This window comes from Ciconia boyciana, chromosome 9, assembly GCF_034638445.1.
Source record: "Ciconia boyciana chromosome 9, ASM3463844v1, whole genome shotgun sequence".
Lineage (NCBI taxonomy): Eukaryota > Metazoa > Chordata > Aves > Ciconiiformes > Ciconiidae > Ciconia > Ciconia boyciana.
The window spans coordinates 20,928,850-20,951,169 of NC_132942.1; the positions used below are offsets into that span (position 1 = coordinate 20,928,850).

Here is a 22,320-nt window from a genome sequence, read left to right on the forward strand (position 1 = left end):
GAAGTGGGAAGGAGGCGAGCAGGGTTGGGTTGGGGCTGCGGGGCAGGCAATGCACGTCAGAGGAGGAGGAGGAGGAGGAGGAGGAGGAGGAGGAAGGGAGCAATGACAGCCGAGGTTGCGGTCACTGCACAGCCAGGGGATGAGTTGGCTGTCCGCGACAAAGTCGCACAGAAAAGGCTCGTTGCGTCTGCCGGGGCCCCTGAAGGCAGAAAGCATTTCCCTCGTTAGCCGGGACGTGCTTGCCGCTCTCGGGCTGCCTGCCCGACGCCCGCAGCCGCTCCTCCTCCCTGCTGCGCCCGCCGTTTGCCTCTGCGTAATTAAAGATCCAACGACCTTTGCCGGCTGCCTCAGATGCTGGAACAAATGAACGGTAAGTGCCAGATTACAGCCCGGCTCGGCAGCCCCGTAAATCCCTTTAAAGAGACATTTAGGCAGGGACAGCGGGGAGCCCGGCTGCCGGGGTGGGCTGGCGCCCACGCCTGACCACAGTGGTGATGGAAGCAGGGACAGCGCAGGGTTTCTCGGTCAGCCTGGCCATTGCTTGGGGACAACACCACGGATGGATCCCAGTCCTGACGCCATCCCTGTCCTGCTCCTGACCCTGGCTGGGCAAGGGTCCTCGGGACACCAGCCCTGCAGGCATCACAGTAGCAAGTCCTCATTGCAGGCGGCACCGTGGCTCCAGCACCCCCTACCTTCCTCTTTGCACCCACGTACGTCCCATGGGAGCAACGCTGCGAGTGGCAGTGGGGAGAGGGCTAACAGCACCGGGACCAGCCTGCCGTGGGAACATGGGGTCGCCAGCCACCAGGCTCGGGGATGGGCACGGTGAGCCCAGCCCTGGACTGCCGGGAGGTGTATCCCTTCCGATTATAATATCAAAAAATGAAAAAGCCTGAATGACTGATGGGGCCGTAAGGATGCAAATCAATAGTTGACACCGCGAATGATGTCTCCACTCATATTAGTGCCAAATTAAGCTGTTTACTCAAAGTTTCCCCACACAAGGAGAAGCAGGGGCTGGTGCAGAGAGCCAAAGATGGATGACATGCTCAGGGGCCTGGAGGTGTTATTTTTCTTGCTGTGACAGAGAGTTTGCAACAACGACGGCCTTCCCCTCCTCACCTTCAACTTCGGAAGGTGGAGATGTGGTGAGGGGACCCAGAGAGCACCCGGGCATTGGGACCCCATCCAGGCATGCTGACCGCCAGGGCCTGGGGCTCACCCGAGCATCCTCCCGGCCAGAGAGAACCCAATGTTCCTGTCCCCCTCCTGAGGACGCCTGAGATGGTGACAGGGGCCAAGGTGGCCCCAGGCTCCTCCATGACATGTTGCAGGGACCAGGTGAATCAGGAAACAGGGAGACATCCCAGCTGGACTCCCTCCCCTACCACACTGAGCTGACTGGTATCCCCAGCTTACCTGCACTGGTCCCAGCATGTCCCTGCCCCCAGGGTTATCTCCAGTGTCCCTGGGTGCCTCTGAATGCCTGTGAATGCATTTATCCCTGGTGTCCCTGGATGCTCCCATCCAGGGGTATTTATCCCTGGTGTCCCTGCCCCAGGTGTAACTCTCCAGCATCCTTGTGCTGGGTGTTTATCTCCAGTGTCTGTGACATGGTCTTAAGTGATTCACTGCTCCCGTCTTGCTCTGGAGACTCCCACTCACCATGCCCGAGAGCCTGCCAGTTACCACAGCATGCTCCACGTCCCCCGGCCATTTGAGTCCCTCCCCGTGGCCATGACATCTTCCCTGCTCCCCACCAGCTGGTGAGTTGTTGGCCAAGTACACATTTCCAGCAAAATTTGAGGGAAGACCAAAACAATCAGTGAATTCAGGTCAAACTCGGCCAGTACAGAAATGCAACGCAGGAGAGCAGCAATATTTTCCAACCTAGTGATTTCAACAAGAGTTTTTCCAAATTGACCTTAATCTCTGGCTAGCAGAGCAAAACCCACCGGCCAAGGCATGCAGTGCCCTGCGCCTTCTTGGTGCTCAGCATCACCTGAGCCCTGGGATGCTGGCATTTGTGACATGGTGTGACAGCCAGGTGGCACGGAAACCTGAGGATGGCAGAGTCGGGGATGCTCCCCCCTCTTGGAGCGGCGTAGGCGGAGAGAGGGCAGTGGGCAGAGGTGGGGGCCGGCAGCATCCACCTCATGCCTTTTAATAAAACATGAATTAGGTGCCGACATGTATTAGATTCACTTCCCCGGCGACAGAAAATCAAAGACTTCTCCCATCTTTTCTAGAGGCACGTTCCTGATTGATCTGGAAGAAGCAGCTCAGTGCGAGGGAAGGAGTCTATACACACTGAAACAGCTCTTTAATTTCTTAATTTAATATCTGACACGTAAAGATTCTCATTAAGCCAGTCAATGAAGCCTGGAAATACAATTTTCGTGCAAACTATCACTATCATAACTTACACGAAACTTCAGATGGTGCCCTGTAAGCAGTGTGATTAAAACCATTCATCTTCCCTGTCAGTCGCCCGCTCCTGCACCCCACTGGCCAGCCCCCTGCCCCGCGCTGCCCATGCCCGCTGTGGCTGGCCAGGCTCAGCACCACATAGGGCTGGTGGGTGCCGCCATGGCGATGGGCATCTGGCTGATGCTCTACAGCTGCATCCTGGGTCAGGTCCTGCAGGGGCATGGGAGCAGTGCTGCCTGGGCCAGGCAGGCAGGGGGATATGGGCAGCACGCTGGGCAGCACCCCACTAGGCACAGCCTTCACAGCGGGTCCCCAAGCCCTGAAATCCCCCCACTGGGGCATGCACAGGAGGGATAGCTTCCCAAAGATGTTAATTAGGCAAATTAATTCCTATTGAGTTGCAGCTCTTCTCTACCTTAGAAGAAAAAAAGAAAAAGCTTCTTACTTCAGTGCTGATTAAATCCCAAATATCGAGACAAGGATTACAGCTGAGACTATTCCTCAGGGGGTGCCCCCCACCAGATGGAGCAGGGCTGGGGCTGCTCCCAGCAAGTGCCTGTCTGGCACTGTGCAGGCATGCTGAGGAAGGGGCTGGTAGGACCAAGGCTTGCACAGGGACACAAGCCATTGCCATCCTTGATGGGTTGTTGTTCCTCACATCCCCTGGCACTGCCAGCACCTGGTAGAGCATGTGTTAGCTGGGCTCGTTCCTCCTGCGTGGGCTGAGGAAGAGGCTGGTAAAGCTGCACGGGCACAGGGCACTACCCCACCACAGGGCATTAGGATGCTCTGCCATGGTGAAGCCTTGCAGAGACTCAGGGTGTCCCCTGAAACCACCCATGAGAGGGGCCCAGGCAGGGGTCCCATCCTCACCAGGGCCTGAGGGTGGATTAAATGATTTCTCAGGCTTTTCTGCCTCTCTCGGCCCTTCATCCCACTCTCCCCGATCCAGCTGCACTGAGACTTTCAGCTTCCAGAAACCTCCAGGAATTTCCCAGCAGCTGGAAACTCAGTGCTGTACACCAAGCTAGGGAAAAAAAGCCAGCCTGGGGGACTCAGCAAACACTGACAGATCTGTCTCACCACGGTAAGATTAGTGTTTGCCACCTAAATTTTTGTCCTGGCAGCTGGTGTCCAACAGAGGAGAAGACCTGGTGACAGGGGAGCAGAGAAAGGGACTCGTGAGCATCACCAACTGCCTGGCCCTTGGGTTTCTGCAGCCAGCCCTGGTGGTGCCCATTGCTGGTGGTGCCTGTGGATAGCGGCTATCAGACACTGTCCCCACCACCCAAAGCATGCAGCTGCCCCCTGCCTGCCCTCCCGCTCAGGAGGGGGCACATCCCTGCCTTGGGGATGGGTCCCCAGGTACCCCAGCCAGGGTCCAGCTGCCATGCCTGGTCACCAAAGGATGCTCCAGCTAGGTGAAGGCTGGGAAGAGCCTCCAGCATATTCTGGCATTGCGGTTGCCCCAGAGGTGTGTGCAGCTCCAGACGGAGGAAGGTGGCCAAGTGGGCACCAACGGGGTCACCCAGCTCTGCCCCTGCCCCCTGGGCTGCCAGGTTGGATGTCTTTGACTCCAGCCTCTCACTAGAGACAAAACCTGCCCTGAACAGCATGGGCACCCGCCTCAGCCCAGCCATGGCTACAGAGGCATCCTATGGGTCCTGCACCCAGGGCACCCTGACGGAGAGACTCCATGGCCCCGAGGGGGCACCTTGTGTGTTGCCCCTGGAGAAGGGCTCTGGAGGACACGGCGCCTGGTTCCTGCTCGTCACGCTGGCAGAGCAGCTTTCCTTGTCTTTCTTCTGCGTGTTATCTCGAGACGTGGGAGCTGCCAGCTCCTGCCAGCATTCGCGCAGCCTGACGTCGGTGCAGCTTGAAAGTGCGCGTGGCGTGTTTGATGTCAGGATTACCGGCTGGGTGTATTGTAAATGCTAAAATGAAGTAAGAAGATTAGAGAAGAAAAGCGCCGTTCCACAGCGTGCACCTGCCGATTGCCTCCCGCTGGATCTTCTGCAGATGATGAGGGGCGCAGGGACCCAACCCAGTGGCAATCATGAGACAGGGGCAGCAGTGCCACAGGAATTTTAACAATGGGCCAAGCATCTTCTACTGTCACTGGTGCTGCCTGCGACCCAGGCATGAGCCCAGCTGGGGCAAGAGGCAGGACAGACCCCTTCCCAGCTCCCTAGGGTGCCGGGCATACCGATGCTCTGGCTCATGTAAGTATTCATGGGCTGCTCCTGCCATCTCCCAGCCTGGATCCTGGGGGTCAGCAAGCAGCCCCACATCAGACCTGTCATGCCCAGCCCTGGGGCAAAGCATGCTGGGGCAGTGGGGTGACGTGGGGCTGGGTGGGTGCCTGCAGCCTCACAGGAAAGCTGAGTGAGCTCTGCGTCCCTTCCCACCATGCTGCATCCCTTCCCAGGAAATGGAGGCACAGCCACCTCCCAGCCTTGGGAGCTGGCTTTTAGGGGGCAAAAGGCTTGTACCTCCTCGGAGGTGAGTAATGACCCTCTGCAGGTCTTGCTGGGGGAATTTCGGGGTCTCCAAAGGGCAGGTGGGTGCTTTCTTCTCCCCCACTTGTGTGGCAGGATGTCCTTGCCCATCCGAGCCCAGACCCAGCAGTGGGCAGCTCCACACCCCTCTTCCACCTTCCTGCTCCCTGCACCAGCCTCTGCCAGGCAGTGAGGGAGGCCATCAGGCCATGGCCCCATGGGTGAGCATGAGAGCCGGAGGGGAAGGAAGGAGAGCCAGGGCAGGAGTCAGGCCCTTCCAAGCCACTCTCCATCTCCCACTGACAGCAGCATGCCCCCGAGCATCTCTGCCAGCACCCCAGGAAGCGGCCCCATGCACACCAGCCTCTGTGCAGGCAGGGGGACAGGAGGCACTAAATTTCAATGGCAGCATAATTAGTCTGTATTTTCAGCTGTGCCCTTGGCCTGCGCCTGGCAGAGCTGTGGCTTGTCTTGCTGGGCCCCACTGCCAGCGCTGGAGGAGGAGGAGGAAGAAGAGGAAGAGGAGGGGGAGGCCACGCCATGCTCCCCACAGCACTCCTTGTGCTGGTCCTGCAGGACGCCAAGCCAGGCATGGGCAGCAGTGCGTGGGGCATAGGGCTCAGCCTCACACATGTAGTCCCGCATCCTCCCTGGCAGAATAAGCCCCAGGCTTGCAGCTCCTCCCAGTATGGCAGAGCAGCCTCCTCATGAATCCCCGCTGCCAGTGACCCCCACCCAGCCAGCGAAGAGCTTGTCCCCCCAGAAGTGACGCAGGGTCCCCTGCCCACACCCCACCATGGCAGCACCCAGTCCCCCAGCATCCAGCAGCATGCTGGGATTGCACCCAGCATCCTGCATGCAGCAGCCAGGCACATCCTGTGCACCAGTGCATCCTCCACCCGCTCCCATGCCCAGCACTGGCACTGCTGCCTGCCCGGGCAGGCCCACGTGCATCCTGGCAGCCCTGGAGCAGGCAGGGCAGCGGGAAGCTGAGCACCAGCTGCCTCCGGGGACTCTTCCCTTCCCTGCAGCAAGGAACCACGAGCAGGCTGGCAGCTGGCCCCATGCTGTAACCATGCAGGTACCTGCCTCCTCTCCTTATCTCCTGCATCTGTTCCCAATCAAAGCATCGTTTGAATCCGTTCTGGAGGTTTTTCTCCCCCTGCTACCAAATGCTATTGTTTTTCCAAGGCGTGGCAGCTCAGGAGCAGTGGCTTGGCATCTGCCCATGCCAGCCCTGCTCAGACACGTGTGGGCACAGCCTCGAGAAAGCCCCCACTTGGCTCCCGCCTGCCGAGAGCTGAGCCGATTTCATCCCCATGGCAAAGTGCTGAGCTGTAGGGGGGGAAGACAGAGCTGGCACCCCCCAAGGGAGGAGGCAGCTAGGGGCTTGACCTCCCTTCCAATGCTCAGAGTTTGATGGTGGCAGCACTCGGTGCCCAGGTTAACATCCATGTGGGGCTGCTGAGTGGGTGAGACCCATCACAGTGCCCACGCACATCCCCCATCCCCCAGGCTTTGCTGCAAGCTCCAGGATCCCTCCAGGCCAAGCACAGCCCTGCATCACCCCAGGTGGGTGCAGAGCCCCGCTTGCCCCCCATGCCTCCCTGGATGTGCCAGGGATGGCCAGGTTTGGGTCTCTCCCCTGCGGGACTCACCCCCACATATTGCTGCGGGGCCTCTGTTGCTTCTGCACAATTAATGAGCTTTAATCGCCTGTAAACACATCCCCAGCAGTGCCAGAGCTGCCATGGGAAGTCACTGGATTCGGGAAAAGAGAATGCGAAAAGGGAATTGTAGCAACTGTTGCTACGGCTGGACTGCTGGACCAGCCATCCCCAAAATGTGTCCATGGCCAAGTGGGGCTGGCAGTATTGCCCGGCACCAGCCACAGCCCTGGGGGCAGCAGCACAGGGGGCACGGGGATCCCAGCATGGTCCATGTCCCCCTGCCCTCGGTGCCACCAACACCACTGTGCCACGGTGCTGCATCGCATGGGGCTCAGGCATCCCACAGAGAGTGCCTGCGCTGGGACATGGCTGTGTTTGGGATCCCACGGAGGGCCTGCACTGGCAGCAGGCTTCCGGGGCTGGGAGACGTGGGTAGGGGCCCCTGCCCTCCCCCTCCATATGCCCCCTGGGCTGGACGTACACGCGTCTATGTGGCACTAATGAAGTCTGCAAAGGTCAGGGCTCCCGGTGTCAGGAGGTGGTTTCTGTAAATGCTATTTTCTAGCTCAGTGCCCTGTAACTCTCCCTGATGGTTGTGCTTAAATAAAACAAACAGCACATTTTAATCACCACCACACACCACTCCCAGGCGCTGCTCCCTGCGCTCAGCACACCACCCCCCTGCCCACCACAGGCCCTGTCCCGTGCCCTTCCCTGTGGCCCAGGACAGGATGGCTGGGGGACTACCCAAGGGTGTCCAGCAATGCTCCTGGGGGCTGTCCCTGGGATGGCACTGTGGCACGGGGACTAATGTCATGCCAGTGCAGGAGTGAGAAGCACCTCTGTCCTGAGTGGGCATGGAATCACTGGCGCAATGTGGGCTCAGTGCAGCATCCCTGGTCAATGCTCAGCCAGTGATGGGAGAGGTCCTGAGGCACTCATATGAGGCCACATGTGCATGTATGCACATACACGTGTGTGTTCACATGTGTAGGAATACGTGTGTGCAGGTGCATGTGTGTGCAGGTCCATGCTTGTAAGTGCAGGTGTGTGAGTGCGCATGCAAGTGTGTAGTCATGTGTCTGTGTATACAGGGATGCATGTGCACATATGCATATATGTGTGCATATATATATATGCACATGTCTGCATGTGTGTGTGTGTGCATGTGCATGAGTGTAGGCATGCCTCTGTGTGTGTGCATGTGTATATAACCGTGCATTCATGTACAGAAAAGTCTATGCCAAGCATGCACAGATGGATGTATGTGTGTGTAAGACTGCATGTGTTTGCTTGTGCAGACAGGTGTGTTTGCACACACTGCATCTGCATGCTCAAGCACACAGACACATGTGTGCACACCATCTCCTCATACCATGCATTTGTAGCAGGTTTCATCACTGCAATCACAGGAAAGTTTTGCTTAAGCCCAGGTGAGGGACAGTGCTGGGCACGGCGGCAGCAGCAGCAGCTGGAGCGGCGCACACCCGCGCCAGAGATAAGTTCCTGCCACAAAGTTTTCTTTCCCTGCTAATTTTCTGATTAGCCCCTGTCTGATGCGTCGGCAGCAGAGCTCCATGGAGCTTATTCAAAGGCGGCGTAATCTTTCTAAGCAGCAAACAGGGGGCAGGGACGCCATTCAGCTCCCAGCAGACAGAGCCATGCATCGGGAGGTAATAACTCTTCAGGGACTCACAGCCGAGCGCTGACAAGCCGCCGGGAGGGCTGTGAAAATCCTTTCTGCGGATGAGCTGAGAGGATTCTCCTGCTATCCCCTAAAGCCTGCGTGTCACCCAGTCCAATAAAAGGCATTATCGGGAAGGTGGCATTTTGTTCTGGCGTATCTCAGGCCCCCAGCCCAGCCCCGGCTCTGCTGGCTTTGCATGAGAACAGGAGGCTTAGGGCATGGTGGGTGCTGGGTGCTGCCTGCGAGGGATGCTGCTGGATGGGGGGCTGCACCACTCTCTCTGTGCCCCCCAGCAGAGGAGGGGTTGGGGAGCACGGCAGTGCCTGCTCTCCATCCGGTGCCTTCACTGGCCCACAGCCAGCTGCCCTGCAGCACTCAGCCCTTTGCCCATGGGCTGCGTATCTCCTGCCCTGGGGATGGCAGCAGCACCTGGCACTGACCGCGCTGGAGCTCAGCACAACCGCCCGCTCTCCCGTCTGGCTTCGAGGAGGTGCAAGGTGGGGGGCTGGGGAATTTGGGGAGCTCAGAGCAGCCCGGTGGACCTGGCATCTTTGGTGTGCAGGTGTCTCAGCCCCAGGAGATCCATCCCTCAGCCAGGGGTGAGACTGGGTCACCCTGGGGGGATCCTGCTAGCCTTGGGGTACCAGGCACGTGGTAACCACAGCCCCAGCTTTGGGGAGAGTGGCCCCAGGGCTGGGGAGAGCATCTGGAAGGAGGTGCAGCAAGGCTATGCTGGGGTTACTGTGCCACAGAGAGAAGGATGGACCACGTGGTGCAGTAGGTCACCTTGGGGTCGCCCTGGCTATCTCATGTCCCCTGGATCCTGCCTGGTCCTGGATGCCACAGGAGCTGCCAGCCTGTGGCATTACCTGCTGCAGCCAGGCCCCAGGGATGGGGCATATACCAGGGCATGATGGCAGGGCAGTGCCCACACCTGGAGGGGACACCAGCCCTAACCCCTGAGCTAGCAGGGGACTTCCCTGCTGTTACCCACCCTGGCATGGCCTCAGGGTAGGGGGGACCGGCCATGCACAGCATGGGCAGTGCCACGGGGGCACCCATGCCTGCTCCTACCAGCTAATTTACTGTGCCACTGTGTACCGCACTAGCCAATAACTTCGAAATGATGTGGAGATTTGTAGCCAAACCCTCTCATAAAGAGATTTAGGAAGGTGACAAAGATAATTAAACATCCTTCCCCAAGTATTGACTTGCAGCTCAAAAGGGGAAAAATAACTACGTTTTTCACAGTCCTAAAAGGACTAAATCATCCTGATGCCCAGCTGGGACACTGTGCAAACAAGCCCTGGTCTGGCAGCCGTGGGGCTGTGGGCACCACAGCCCTTTCTGCCAGGCTGGGAAAAGCACAGTGGAGCAGAGCTAGGGGTTTGGGCAACTAGGGGCTGGCGCAGGGTGCTGGGCTGGCAGCAGGCAGTGTGGGGAGGCGGGGATGCTCCAAGGCAAACAAGGCAGGGGTGACACAAGGCTGGCTGCCACCCGAGCAGCTCTGAGCAGAAGGGTTAATCTAAAATGAGCAGGGTGAGGCAGTGGGAGAGCCAGGGAAGGGAAGTACAGGGACTGTGGCAGGAGGCAAGTGGGGAGCAGGATGCAACAAGGAGGCTTACGGAGATGGGGTGGGAGGCTTAAGGAGAGGCCTTTGAGGAGCATCAAGCTACACGCTGTCTGCACACATATAGAGCACATTTCCACCACTCTGTGTGTGTATGCACATGTATATGCATGGGTGTGCAGGTGCTCAGCGCCTGTGGGCTGCCCCAGGCCCCCGGCTGGTGCACTGCTGAGCTGTGGGGTGTGTGCCTCGCCAGCTGCATGTGCTGCCACATGTGTGCTGGTGAGCTGGGCACATGTGGGTGGCTGACACACATGTCCAGACATGTCATTGCTGTGTGGTCTCTGTGTCAGTGATGGCTTCTGTGCCACCAGTTGGGTGGAGGAGTCACAGGTGCCTACAGATGTCCATGCATGTAGTAGGATCCCGTGGGCATGTCGCTGCTCCACAGCTGCATCCATGTGTGTGCTTGCCCCATGTGACTCTGCATCACATGTGCAGTGTGCTGCCATTTCTGTGCTGTGTGTCACGCAGATGCGTGTCACTGCACAGTGTCCTGCGTAGACATGTTACATGGATATGTAGGATACACATAGCTGGAGGAGCATCCTGGGGCAGGACCCTGCCCTGGCATGACCCCAGTTGTAGGAGGACACTGAGGAGTGGCAGAGAGGTACACAGGTACTCAGGAGATATATGGAGTCACATCACCCAAGGGACCTTCTGATCCACCTGCAATGGGGCAGACCTGCTGGGGACCTGCCTCCCTAGTCTCTGCACCCTAGGGAGTACACCCCATGCATTGCACTCCACCGGGTTTCTTGAGGGCAGAGCCGAGGCCAAAACTCATGGCATAGGTGAGCAGAGAACCCCCACCCTTCCATGCTCCTGTTCACTGTGCCAGCCCCTGGGAATGTGCCTGGCAGCTTTCCCCCCACCCGTGCTTTGCCATTGGTCTCGCTTGATTTTGCCAGTGTGGATGCTCTGAACCCCATGCCCTGCCTTTGCCTGAGGGAGATGGTGCTGCCCTCTGTCCATCTCCCTGTGAAACGGTGCCAGAGATGAGACCGTGTCCCTGCACTAGGGACTCGGAAGGGACCCAGCAGGGCTGGATACCCCAGCAGTGCTGGGTCCCAGCCCTCAAAGGGGTGTGGGGGGAGCATGTCCCCCCCTGCCCTTCTCCCTGACACCAGGTGACACCTGACACCAAAGTGTCAGGAAAAGCTCTGCACTGAAGCATACAGGAGCTGCTGGTCCCCAGGTGCAGAATGCCAATGCTGTCCCTGCCCTGTCCCCTTCTCTGGGAGGGCTCCGGGTGGCCAAAGAGACCACTGTGGGTGGGCTCAGCTTTTCAGACCCTGCCAGGAGCAGGAAGGATGCAATGGCAGCACAGGGTAGGAGCAAGGAGGAAGAGGAGAGTTTCCGGGGCTTCATCCCACTGCTTAATGGTAAAATTTATGGGGGCTCCCCTCTCTGGGCTCTGTGGCACTGAGAGGATCGTGCCCACAGCATGCTCACTGTCCTGGGGCTCTTTAACTATGTCCAGTAATACCAAGTGTGCCGAGAGCCTGAAACCGAGCTGCAAATCACCCCAATCCTCAGCTTTGAGCTGGCAAGACTGGAGCTGTTCCTGGGGTGCCACAAAACAGTTCAGAGCAGCGGGGGACAACAAGCACAGGGCGGGAGCGAAGCCACCGCTGATGCCACCCTGGGAGGGCATGTGGGGGAGCAGCCAGCACCCTCCAGGCACTGGGGTGGGGGACCCAGGTCAGAAACAGCCCCAGCCATCACTTCCACCTCCATGGGCAAACTGGTGGCATCGGCGTGGAGCAGGGGGACACTTTGCCTCTGCGGCTGGTGGCTGCAGGGGAGCTGCGGCTGTCCCCTCCGGAGGCATGGCTCTGGTCCTCTCTCTGTTCCTCGACTTGTCCCTTTCCCTGGCCTCTCCCTGGTGCTGGCCACGTCCCCGTCGTTGTCGCTGTCGACCGTGGAGCACGCGTGACACCCAGTGGGCGAGCACCAGACTGCACACGCCGGGCTAGCGGCACAGCCCGGAGCGGGGTCCCCGGGCACGGTGGCCCTGGCCTGGGGATGTCACCGATGTGGAGGACATTGCACTCCTGTGGGGGATGGTGTGGCAGTGCCCGAGGGAGTTGCGGCTGGGTTTTAACTTGGTTGGGTTGGATGGGCACATGGCTGGGGGTCCCTGCAGCCCCATGGCTCTGGGGTCTCTCCAGGACCCCAGGGGTCCCTGCAGCCCCAGAACTCTGCAGTCTCACCGGGCCCCTGTGCATCCCTACAACCCTGGGGCTCTGGGCTCTCACTGGGGCTCTGGGATCTCACCAAGACCCTAGGGGTCCCTGCAGCTCTGGGGCTTTGGCGTTCTCATCAGGGCCCTGGGGCTCACTGCAGTCCCAGGGCTCTGGTGTCACTGGGACTCTGGGGTCTCCCTGGGTCCCCAGGGGTCTCTGCAGCCCCAGGGCTCTGGGGTCTCACTCGCTCCCTTGTGGGTCTCTGCAGCCTTGGGACTCTGCAGTCCTAGGACTCTGGGACCACACTTGGCATCCAGGGGTCCCTGCAGGCCTGGGGCTCTGGGGTCTCCCCAGGGCCCCAGGGGTCCCTGCAGCTCCAGAGTGTTTCATGCCTTGCATCACTCCTGGGTCCAGACCTCACCTTTCCCTGGTTTTCCTGCTTCTCTCTGTGTCCCTTGAAGGGGAGGCAGCCTGGCCAGAGCTAGCATGACCTGATGTCTCTCAGGAGCTTAACACCTTCCTACTCCTATCCTGGGATGACCTTCACCTCCCAGCCACCATCTCCTAATGCTGTGTGGCAGCTTTAACCCTTCCTAACTGCTCCAGTTGGGTTTCTCTGGGCCAGGAAACTCTCAGCCCATCTTTAGCTTTTCCTCATAACTCTCTTGTTCATTCCCCAGGACATAAACCCTGGTGGAATGAGGATCTGAGGGGAGCCAGCGCTGCAGTTCACATAAAGCCAAAGCACAACCATTTTCTGTAGGAAAAACATTTTTCATTTCAATTTGCAAAGCCTTTCAAAGTCGATTCTTGGAGGAGCAGTCGCTGCAGAGGGGATTGGATGCTCTTCTCCAGCTCTGGAGAGGCTGGAAGCTTGTCCTGCTGAGGCATCCAAGTTCATTAACAGAGCCATGAACACCCACACGCAAAGCCCTGCAACCCCACTCCTGGTGTGTAAATCCCACGTCCCAGCTCTAGAGTCTAAGACACTTGGAGAGTTTAGAAATTTGTCCTGGAGAATGAAAGGAGAAGGAGGAAGGGACCAGAAAGTCCTTGTTTGGACACAGGCAGGATGGGACCTGGGTCCTCCTCGCTATACCCTCACCAGGATCCCTGGCATGCTTTGGCCCCACCAGGCTCTGGAGAGGCTCCTGCTCACGGAGCCAGTGGCCATGGGGCATGCAGGGATGTCCTGGGGGCTGCTGGCTTGATGGTCCCCTGTGTCATCCCCCACTGTCTGTGCACAGTGAGAAAGCATGGATAGGGAGTCCCACCAAGAGCAGGACCCTGAGTGCTTGCAGCAGATGGACCCATCTCAGCAGTGGGCTGGGATAGCATCCCAGAGACGGGACAACCTTGTGAAAGGCAAGCCTATCTCCTGACGATGTATTTCTCACTTGCAAAGACACAGACATGGAGCACAGCTATGCTGTCAGCCCAGGGAATGTAACTCCGTACCAGTCATGGGGACACCGCAAGCTGCCAGAGTCACATGGCTAACGAAAGCCAGCGTCCAACTAAATGAGTTGTGACGAGCTACCACCAGCTGCTGGAAGCTGCAGGACAGTAGGGTTACACCACTAACCCCAGGGTGCAGGTTCAGCCAGCCCTAACAGCAGGGCCTGGAAGGCACCATGTGATGAGAATGCACCCAGAGCCTAGCCAGCTCCCTGCTAACAGATACTCATGCAAAATGAGCTCATAAAGTCCATCTTCCTTGGGCTCAGGTCTTGCTAGGGTGGCAGCTCTGATGCCTCCAGAGAAGCATCCCTTATTTCCTCCCTCCCCGCTGCTGAGCTCCTGCTGCTTCCTCCATGGAGGATGGGAAAGATGGGGCTATCATACCTTGGGGACACCCCACAAAATGGTGTCACATTGCTCCTGAGATAGCCACTGCCTGGCTGGGAACTTAAGGTGGCTCCAGCCACAGGACATTTGATATTCAATGCTCATGAAGAGAAGTTAAAAAAGATGTGACAGAGGCAAGGTCGCATTAATGTGTTGCTTTACATTTGCTACAGTTGCCTTCAACTCTGTCCTATGGGGTGTGCCAGCTCCCAGCAGCAGCATCCAGATCCAGATCTTGGGTCCAAAAGATCCAAGGGCAGTGGTAAATGGAGTTGGTTTGAGCCCTGAGTGCTTGCAAGGGCAAATGGGTCATGGGAACCCATCTATGCTCAACTAGTGGCTGGCAGGGGATATGTGATGGTGACCAGCGAGTTTTGGGGTGGCTGCACTGTTGTCCAGCTTGAACACTGACTCCAAGGGCTGCTTCAGAAGAGAAGAAAGCACTTGCTGCTCAAGTTTCCAGCCTGACCCACCAGGCAGAGAAATACTTCTGTCCCTCAGGTGCAAAGAGAAATGTGGCCAGGTAGGGCTGGTTCCTGCTTCAGTGATGCTGGGCAAGCAGTCTGCTCCTTCCCACACAGCTGAATCAAGTTCCTCTGTCCCCAGGACTGCAGTGTCTTCCCTTTCTTTACCCCTTAGATGCCCTTCGGAGCCACAAAGCCCCCAGGCTTGGGTCCCACCTTCCCCCACGCAACCACACACAGGCTTTACAGGCTGTGTCTGGCTCTTGCAGGGGCTGGAGTGACTGCCCACGCTTACATGTGGACACACAGGTGTGCACATGCTCACACACATCCTCCTGTGCACCCCATGGGATACTACAGGAATGGCATTAGACAGCTCTAGACCATAAATCCATCTGGCCTCACTTGCTCCCTGCTCCACAGCCCCAAGGCCACCCCAATGACTTTCCTCTGCATTATCCCCAACTTGGGATCTGCCACTCCCTGTCCACTGCAGCAGCTCTTTAACCAAGCATGGTGCTTGGCAGGTCTGCCTCACCACCAGACAGCCACGGCACCCAAAGCAACCCGAGCTGTGAAACATGCAGCTCCATGACGAGCCAGTCGGCAAGGAGGAGCAGTTGCGCAGCCCACGATGCTACAGTGTGGGCAGCTGCAGGCAGCTGCAGGCAGCCTTCCTCCCCAGGAAAGACTGTGTGAGCAGCTGCAGGTCTCCAGCTTTCTCCCTGCTCTCTCTTCCATGAGTTTTTGCCCATGCCTTGATACCCAGCTGGGAGCTGGTCTCAAGTGGGGTACCCCAGGGTCAGTACTGGAGCCATGTTCCCCACCCTCATCAGAGGGTCGGATGAGGAGACAACTGCACTCTTGCCTTGCAGGTGAAGCTAAACTAGCAGGGATGAGTGTACAGTGAAAGGCAGAGCCTCAGTCTAGGCAGACCCTGAGAAACTCAAAATTTGGGTCAACAGAAACCTTGTGGACATCAACAAGACAGACCAGATGGATAACCTCAGGTTTCACCCAGGCTGGGGACCGAGGGGCTAAGCAGGGTCCCAGTGAAAAGGACCTGGGACAAGGTCCCAGACAAGGTCCCTGGACAAGAGGCTGAACAAATGGGGCAAGCTGCCTCCCTGGGTGACATGAGGTGGAGTGTGACCAGCAGCCTGAGAGAAGGGGTTGTCCCCACTACACAGCACAAGAGAGCCCACAGCTGGGTGCTGTGCCCAGACTGGCCCCCCAGTTCAGGGAGAGGTGGAGGAGCTGGAGAGGGACCAGCCGATGCTGCTGCAGGGCTGGGGTCTGGGGCTACAAGAGGGGTGGGTTGGAATCTACCAGCATTATGCAGCTACCTGGAGGGCAGATGCAAAGGCAACAGAGCCACGTTCTCTCGGTAGGGCATGAGATGTAACAAAGGACAACAGACATTAATTGAAGCTTCAGGTTGGACAGCAGGATTTTTTTTTTTTCCTGGGGAGGTGGTGCAGCTGTGGGACATACCACCAGGGAGGTGGGGCAAGTCCGTCCTTCAAGACACAGCTGGGTAAAGCCATGGATGACCTTACCCTGTGCTGGCAGTGTTTCTGCTCCAAGCGGGAGGGTGGGCTAGAGACCCCCAGGGGTCCCTTCCCACCAGCATCAATAGGATCCTGCAAGCCCAGTGAGGGGCAATCTCCCCATCTGCAAATTCTTTCCCTTCCCCAGGCCAGGAGCCCACCCCACAGACCCAGGACACCTTGACAGCCAAGGTCCTGTGCACTGCACTGTGGGCCCACCCAAGGCACGCCAAGACCCGCGCTGGCCCGCATCCTGACGATGCTGCTGCTGGGAGGCCTGGTCACTGCTCCTGACAGGTGATCAGCTGATCCCGCCAGCGAGCTGGTGCTGCAAAATCAGGCACAGAGATTGCCAGCGTGCCAGTGAGGGGAGAGTGGGACCGACAGGGACAGGGGGCTCAGGGATCCAGGGGCAGCTCTGCCTTGAAAGCCGAGCCACCTTTGCACTGCTACCTGCTGAATAATAGAGGAGCTGACAGTCAGACAGAGAGAAATGTGATCCTGGTTAGCCAGCCAGGGAAGACATCTGAGCTCCCAGCACCCGCGATAGCAGCTGCAGGGAAGGAGCCTTCCCCCCACTTCTCTGTGCGGCACAGCGTGGCCAGGGTGGCTGGAGGTCTCTGCCTGTCCTGGTGTGCCTGAGCAGCCAGTGCCCACACCAGGGGCACAGGCTCGGGGCTCAGAGCATGATGTGAGCTGCAGCAAGCACCCAGCAAGGCAGAGCTCAAGGGCAGAGCTGGGTTTCCCGGGAGGTGAGGCAGAAGGAGCCTGCCTGCAGCCAGTGCCCGTTCCCTGGGTCCAGCAGCTCAGCCCCATGTCCAGAGGAGGGCAGATGGTTTATATCCCAGATGACTCCGACTTCAGCTCCTTCAGGGATCAGTGCGAGAGCCTGGAGGGCTGGCACTGTCAGTATAACAAGGCTGGCGTGACCGTGTGGAGTCAAGGCCAGGAAGAAAGCTGTGCCGTGCAGAAAATCAAGGTAAGCAGATGCTGGCGGCTGTGGGACCACCAGCCCTTCTCTGCCCCAGCTGCATGCCTAGCTGCTCCTGAGGGTCCCTGGGTTGCTGGCCCGTCCTGAAGGTGCACAGCACCCTGGTCAAGCCTGCCTGGGAGTATTTCTGCTCCAAATGCTGGCAGGATTAGTCCCTCAGAGGTACTTCCCCAGCTGGCAAGCTGCTCTGCAGGCTCTCCCTGCCTGCCCCATGGCTTTAGCCTCTCAACCTGCCAGGATGCCCGCTGCAGCATCCTGCCATGCACGCACACATGTGGGCTCACATTGTGGCTGCCCTTGATCCAGACAGAGGCAGGAAGTCCCTGGGATTGATTACATGATGTAGGTGTCCTTGCTGGGAGACCCCGGGCATGAGACAGGCTGGCCGGATGCCTCCCTGGTCCCTCTCCCTGGGCCACATCATCCTGGGGCACACCACCTCTCATCCTGCACTGGATGAGCATCCAGGAGAGTTTAAGAGCCTCCATGTGCTGTCTCAGGAGGTTTGTTGCTTGCCAGGGGCTGGATCTGGGATGCTGCAGAGGGACTAGCAAGGCTCAACCATCCCAAGGCTGTTACACCTTGTTGCTCATCTGCATGGCTCTGTCCGGTGACCCTAAGTACATCAAGAGTGGTTATGGGGTGCTGGGGGTGAGGGGCATGGAGCCCCATCACGAGGTAAGCCCTGCGTGGGAACATCTTGTGGGACTACGCTTGGCTTTGTGGCTGGTGTCGCAGGCAGGGCTTTGGCTTTTCTGGCCAAGGATCAGGATGGGATCCACCTGAGCAAGCAGAGCCAGAGCATCTTACCAACAGACTGGCCGACCTGGTAAGAAGGGCTTTCAACTAGGAGTGTCAGGGAAGGGTTACTATGACCTGAAGAGCAGGAGAGGTGTGGGGAGGTGGTGAGGAGGCGCGTGGGGTGCAGTGCACTGGAGGAGGTTCTTGCACCACTCTCCTGAACCCGCAGCCCATCTCAGGTGCCTGCACACCAGCGCATACAGCTGAGGAGATGTCAGGAGGAGCTGAGCACACAATGATTGCAATGCTGCCATAGATGGAGGCCCTTCAGCGCCAAGGTGAGGAGGAGGAGCAGCACTCTCTGCAGAGGTGTAGCTGCAGTACACGCTGCCTTGCCGCTGTGAGCCAAGGAAGAGCTTCTGGGCTACGATCAGGGAGCACTTAAGCCAGTTAGTCATGCACAGGTCCACAGGACCAGGCAGGACACACCCAGGGGTGGTCCAGCTGAGGAGGCTGGTCTCTTTGAAAAGTCCCGGTGACTGCAGGAGGTCCCTGATAACTGGGAAGAAGTAAACATCACACCCATCTTCCAGAAGGGCAAGAAGGATGCTCCAGGGCGCTATGGGCTGCTGTGTCACCTGCATCCCTGGGAAGGTGATGGAGAACATCCTCTTGGAAGCCATGTCCTGAAGGACAACGGCAGTGGGAACAGCAGCAGGGACCTACCAAGGGCAAATCATGCTTGACCAGCCTGGTTGCCTCCTGCAATGAGAGGACTGGCTGTGTGTGTATGGGGAGAACAGCGAAAGCTGTGTACCTTGACTTTAGTAAAGCCTTTGACAGGGTTTCCCATAGTCTTCTTATCACCAGATTGGTGAGATCTGGACTGGAGAAGTGGATGATGAGGTGGATGGAACACCAGCTCACCACCAGGCTTGTGGTCAGCAGTGCAGAGTCCAGACGGTGGCCAGTTGCTAGGTTCCACCCTCTTACTGGGATGATGGGATTGAATGCCCTCTCAAGTGAGTCTGCAGGCAGCACTGAAGTGTGGAGAGTGTTTGAAGTGCTGGAGACAAGGGTACTGCTCGGCATGACCTGGACAGGCTGGAGGGACAGACTGGCAGGAACCTCGTGAAGTCCAGCCAAGTTCAAACAAGCACAGCCCGGCAGAGGGGATGCAGTTATATCCCACTTTGCCACCGCTGAGCCCCATAGAGATGGGACCCCAGGCAGGTTCATGGGGGTCTGAGCACCATTGCCCGGCCTGGTTCATTGCAAGTAATACCTCCTTGATGTGGTTTTCCCCTGCTCTGGAGAGGGCCCGGGCATGGTGCAGGGGTTAGCACTTCCCCGGGACCCTTCCTGAAATGTGGGATGGAGGATGCCACTCAGTCTGTGCAGGAGAGCTGAGCTGCACAGGCTGGGGCTTGGGGGTCAGAAGAGCCCCAATCTTTCCATTAATGCAGGCAAGAGAGCCTGCATGGAGAGCCCCTGAACAGTTGAAGCTTTGGATTTTTTCCACTTGAATTCACTGTGGATGGTCTGGTTTTGGGCTCTGTGCTTTCCCTGTCCCAGCTGACCACCTGCTGCACCTAGTGTGGCTGTTGCACAGCCTCTGTTCATTCGTGGCTGGAGAGGGGTAGTGAACAGGCTTTAGTGGGGGATTTTGGGGGTGCAAGGCTGCAGTGGTCCCGCTGTGATAACTGGAGCTTCCAGGACCCCAGCAGGAACATGAGCTCTACCTCCGGCTGGAGGCATCCTTCACCCTGCAGCAGCAGCACCTCCAGACCCAGCTGGGAGGGGGTGGCTAGGGAGGGGGAGCAGGAGGAGGGGGCTGGGTGCTCCCACACTTTCCTCCACAGTGCCCTGGGGCGTGCAGCACATCTCCAAGCCTGTCCTGGGCATGAGTCTAGCATGCTGGGCAGAAACCATCACCCAGGCCATCGGGGAAAGGTTGCCCGAGATTGATGGGACCTGCCACGTTCAGAGGACCATCTCCAATTACACGGCACTGCTGAACACCTCATCAAAGATGCAAGGCCTCTAACAAGGAGCAGATGACATGTCCTTCCTCCTAGCATTGAGAGAAGCAGGGCAGCCGGCTTCATCAATAATGCACTCACCGGTGTGGTCAGGCAGCTCCATGGCTCTAGTTACAGCCGAGGCCCCGCCAGCCTCCCTGGACTGGACCCCACACCTGAGAGCATCGTGCCAGTGCAGGAGCATCCCTTTGCTTGCCCTGCAGGAACATGGGGTGAGAGGACAGAGCTGGGCTCGGGGTACCTAGGCACCAGAGCCTGGACCACCAGGCAATTCCATTTGAGGGCAGAGGATCCCTCTACCACTGCTGCCCTCCTGCCTTTGCACTGTGCTGCATGCTGTCAGCAGGGTTGGTAGCTCTGCCTGGGCTGTCCTGAAGCAGGGATGTGCCCTGCATGATGTGTGCAGAGCATCCTCCATGGCATATGTGCACGTGGCTTTATAGCATCACAGGGACATGCCACCACACACAGGAACAGCTTAAAGTCCTCGTCCCCAGACCAACTCCCAACTGCTCCCCTGCCCAACTGCCCGTCTCCCCACAGACTTGCATCTCCTGCAAAGACGTGCGTGCCGAGACGCTCTACGACGTGCTGCACGACACCCGCTACCGCAAGAAATGGGACTCAAACATGATCGAGACCTACGACATCGGGCGCCTGACTGTTAATGCTGACGTGGGATACTACTCCTGTGAGCAGCCCCCAGCCCCTGGGGACCCCGAGGGCCCCCCTCCCCGACCCCACACCCCAGTGCGTGGGTGTGGGGCCATGGGGGCAATGGGTTGGGGTGTAACATGGTCTGTCCGCAGGGAAATGCCCAAGCCCCCTGAAGAACCGGGATTTCGTTACCCTGCGCTCCTGGCTGCCCCTGGGCAATGACTACATGATCATCAACTACAGCGTCAAGCACCCGGTGAGCTCCCGGCTGGCCCCAGCCCTGACAGGGGTGCTGGCCCCATGGGTCAGCAGGCACAGGCAGGCTGTGCAGTGGCTCGGGCAGGCTCTGAGGTACACAACATCTCTCTGCAGAAATACCCACCCCGGAAGGATTTTGTGAGGGCCGTGTCCCTGCAGACAGGTTACCTGATCAAGGCGAATGGTGCCAGTGCCTGCATCCTCTATTACCTCACCCAGGTGGATCCTCGTGGTGAGTATCAGCAGGAGGGGAGGGTGCAGCGTGCCTCCTGGGGGATGGCTCCTACTATACCCCCGAGAGCTCACCCACCATGGCTCTCCATCACCCAGAGGTCCAAAGGGCACTGGGAAGTTGGGACAACCAGGGAAGAAGGTGGTCCCTTCCCAGGGCACAGCGTGGGGCAGGTGTCATCAGCCCTGGGGGGGCTCAGTCTGGCATGGAGCACTGCAGGCTCATGGTGCCTCCTCTGGGGCTGGCCCAGATCGGCTGAGTGATGGGGCTTTGGGCTCTTTCAGGGTCGCTGCCAAAGTGGGTGGTGAACCGTGTCTCCCAGTTTGTGGCACCGAAGGTAAGCAGGGTGCGTGGCCTGTGGTGGGATGCACAGGCATCAGGGATGAGCTGCCCCAAAGTAGCCCTATAGGTAGGGGCAGGATGGGTGCTGGGTGACCCAGGGCTTCCAGGGTGTGCACTGGGCATGCTGCTGGGGCTGTGTGGTCCTAGCCAGGACCCCATCCCCTCCCAGCACCCCCAAAAAGGAAGCAATGGGGGAGCTGGGAGATGTGCCCACAGACCAGGGTGGCTCCATCCCCACTGGGGACTTGGGGCACTGTGATGGGCTGGATCCACTCTGCCCACAGGCAATGAAGAAGATCTACAAGGCTGGGCTGAAGTACCCAGAGTGGAAACGCAAGCACGACCCTGGATACAAGCCCTGGGTGTACCCAGAGCAGAACACGCTGCCCAGTGTCAGCCTGGCTGAGCTCTCAGTGCAGCACGCTGACTCACTGGAGAACATCGACGAGACGGGGCTGCCCGAGGACCACCTGAGCACCAGTGACCATGAGGCCTGAGGCCTCACCACAGCCCTCTTGCGGGGGGACCCCCACGTGACCAGGGCTTGGCAGCCAGGGGGCGCAGGTGGGAATTTGGCCCCCTGCGCCTCAGTAGTCACATCTGCTCTCCAACCCCTTCATCCCAGACCCCCCTACCCAGGCAGCAAGGTACTGTCCCATGGGAACCTGCAGCACAGGTGCTGGAAAGAGGGAGGACGGGCACCCTGGTCCCCCCTGCACCCATGGTGGCCCTTGGAGACATCCCCACAGAGGAGGTAGAGCTGGCAGTGGGAGTGGGTGCCCCAAGGAGAGGCTGGGCAGGACAAGAGAAGGTCTTCATGGGGTAGAGCTTTCCTGGCACCAGGATATCCCTTTGCCACTGTAAGACCTTCTAGGAGTGTCCCTCAAAGGTCCAGAAGTGGGGGGTCTATGGGGGTCCTGCCCAGGCTTTGCAGCCGCACAGGGCTTGGACTGACTCTCTCTGGACTGAGGTATGGCTCTGCAAGCCCCGCAATCAGGCTGTACCTGCTCCAGCCCACCAAGCCCCCCCAGGCTTTGTGTGACCCCCCCCCATCTCAGGGACCCTTCCCAGGTCCTCTCCTGGAC

General features: G+C 58.7%; 1 protein-coding gene across 1 annotated transcript; it reads left to right on the forward strand.

Moving 5' to 3' along the window:
- Positions 1-16,786: 16,786 nt before the first annotated feature.
- Positions 16,787-21,732, forward strand: LOC140656740 (START domain-containing protein 10-like). Its single transcript, XM_072872814.1, has 6 exons — positions 16,787-16,951; positions 20,290-20,437; positions 20,556-20,659; positions 20,776-20,893; positions 21,178-21,230; positions 21,520-21,732. The coding sequence occupies exons 1-6, from the start codon at positions 16,787-16,789 to the stop codon at positions 21,730-21,732; spliced, it is 801 nt and encodes a 266-aa protein (XP_072728915.1).
- The last annotated feature ends 588 nt before the right edge of the window (positions 21,733-22,320 follow it).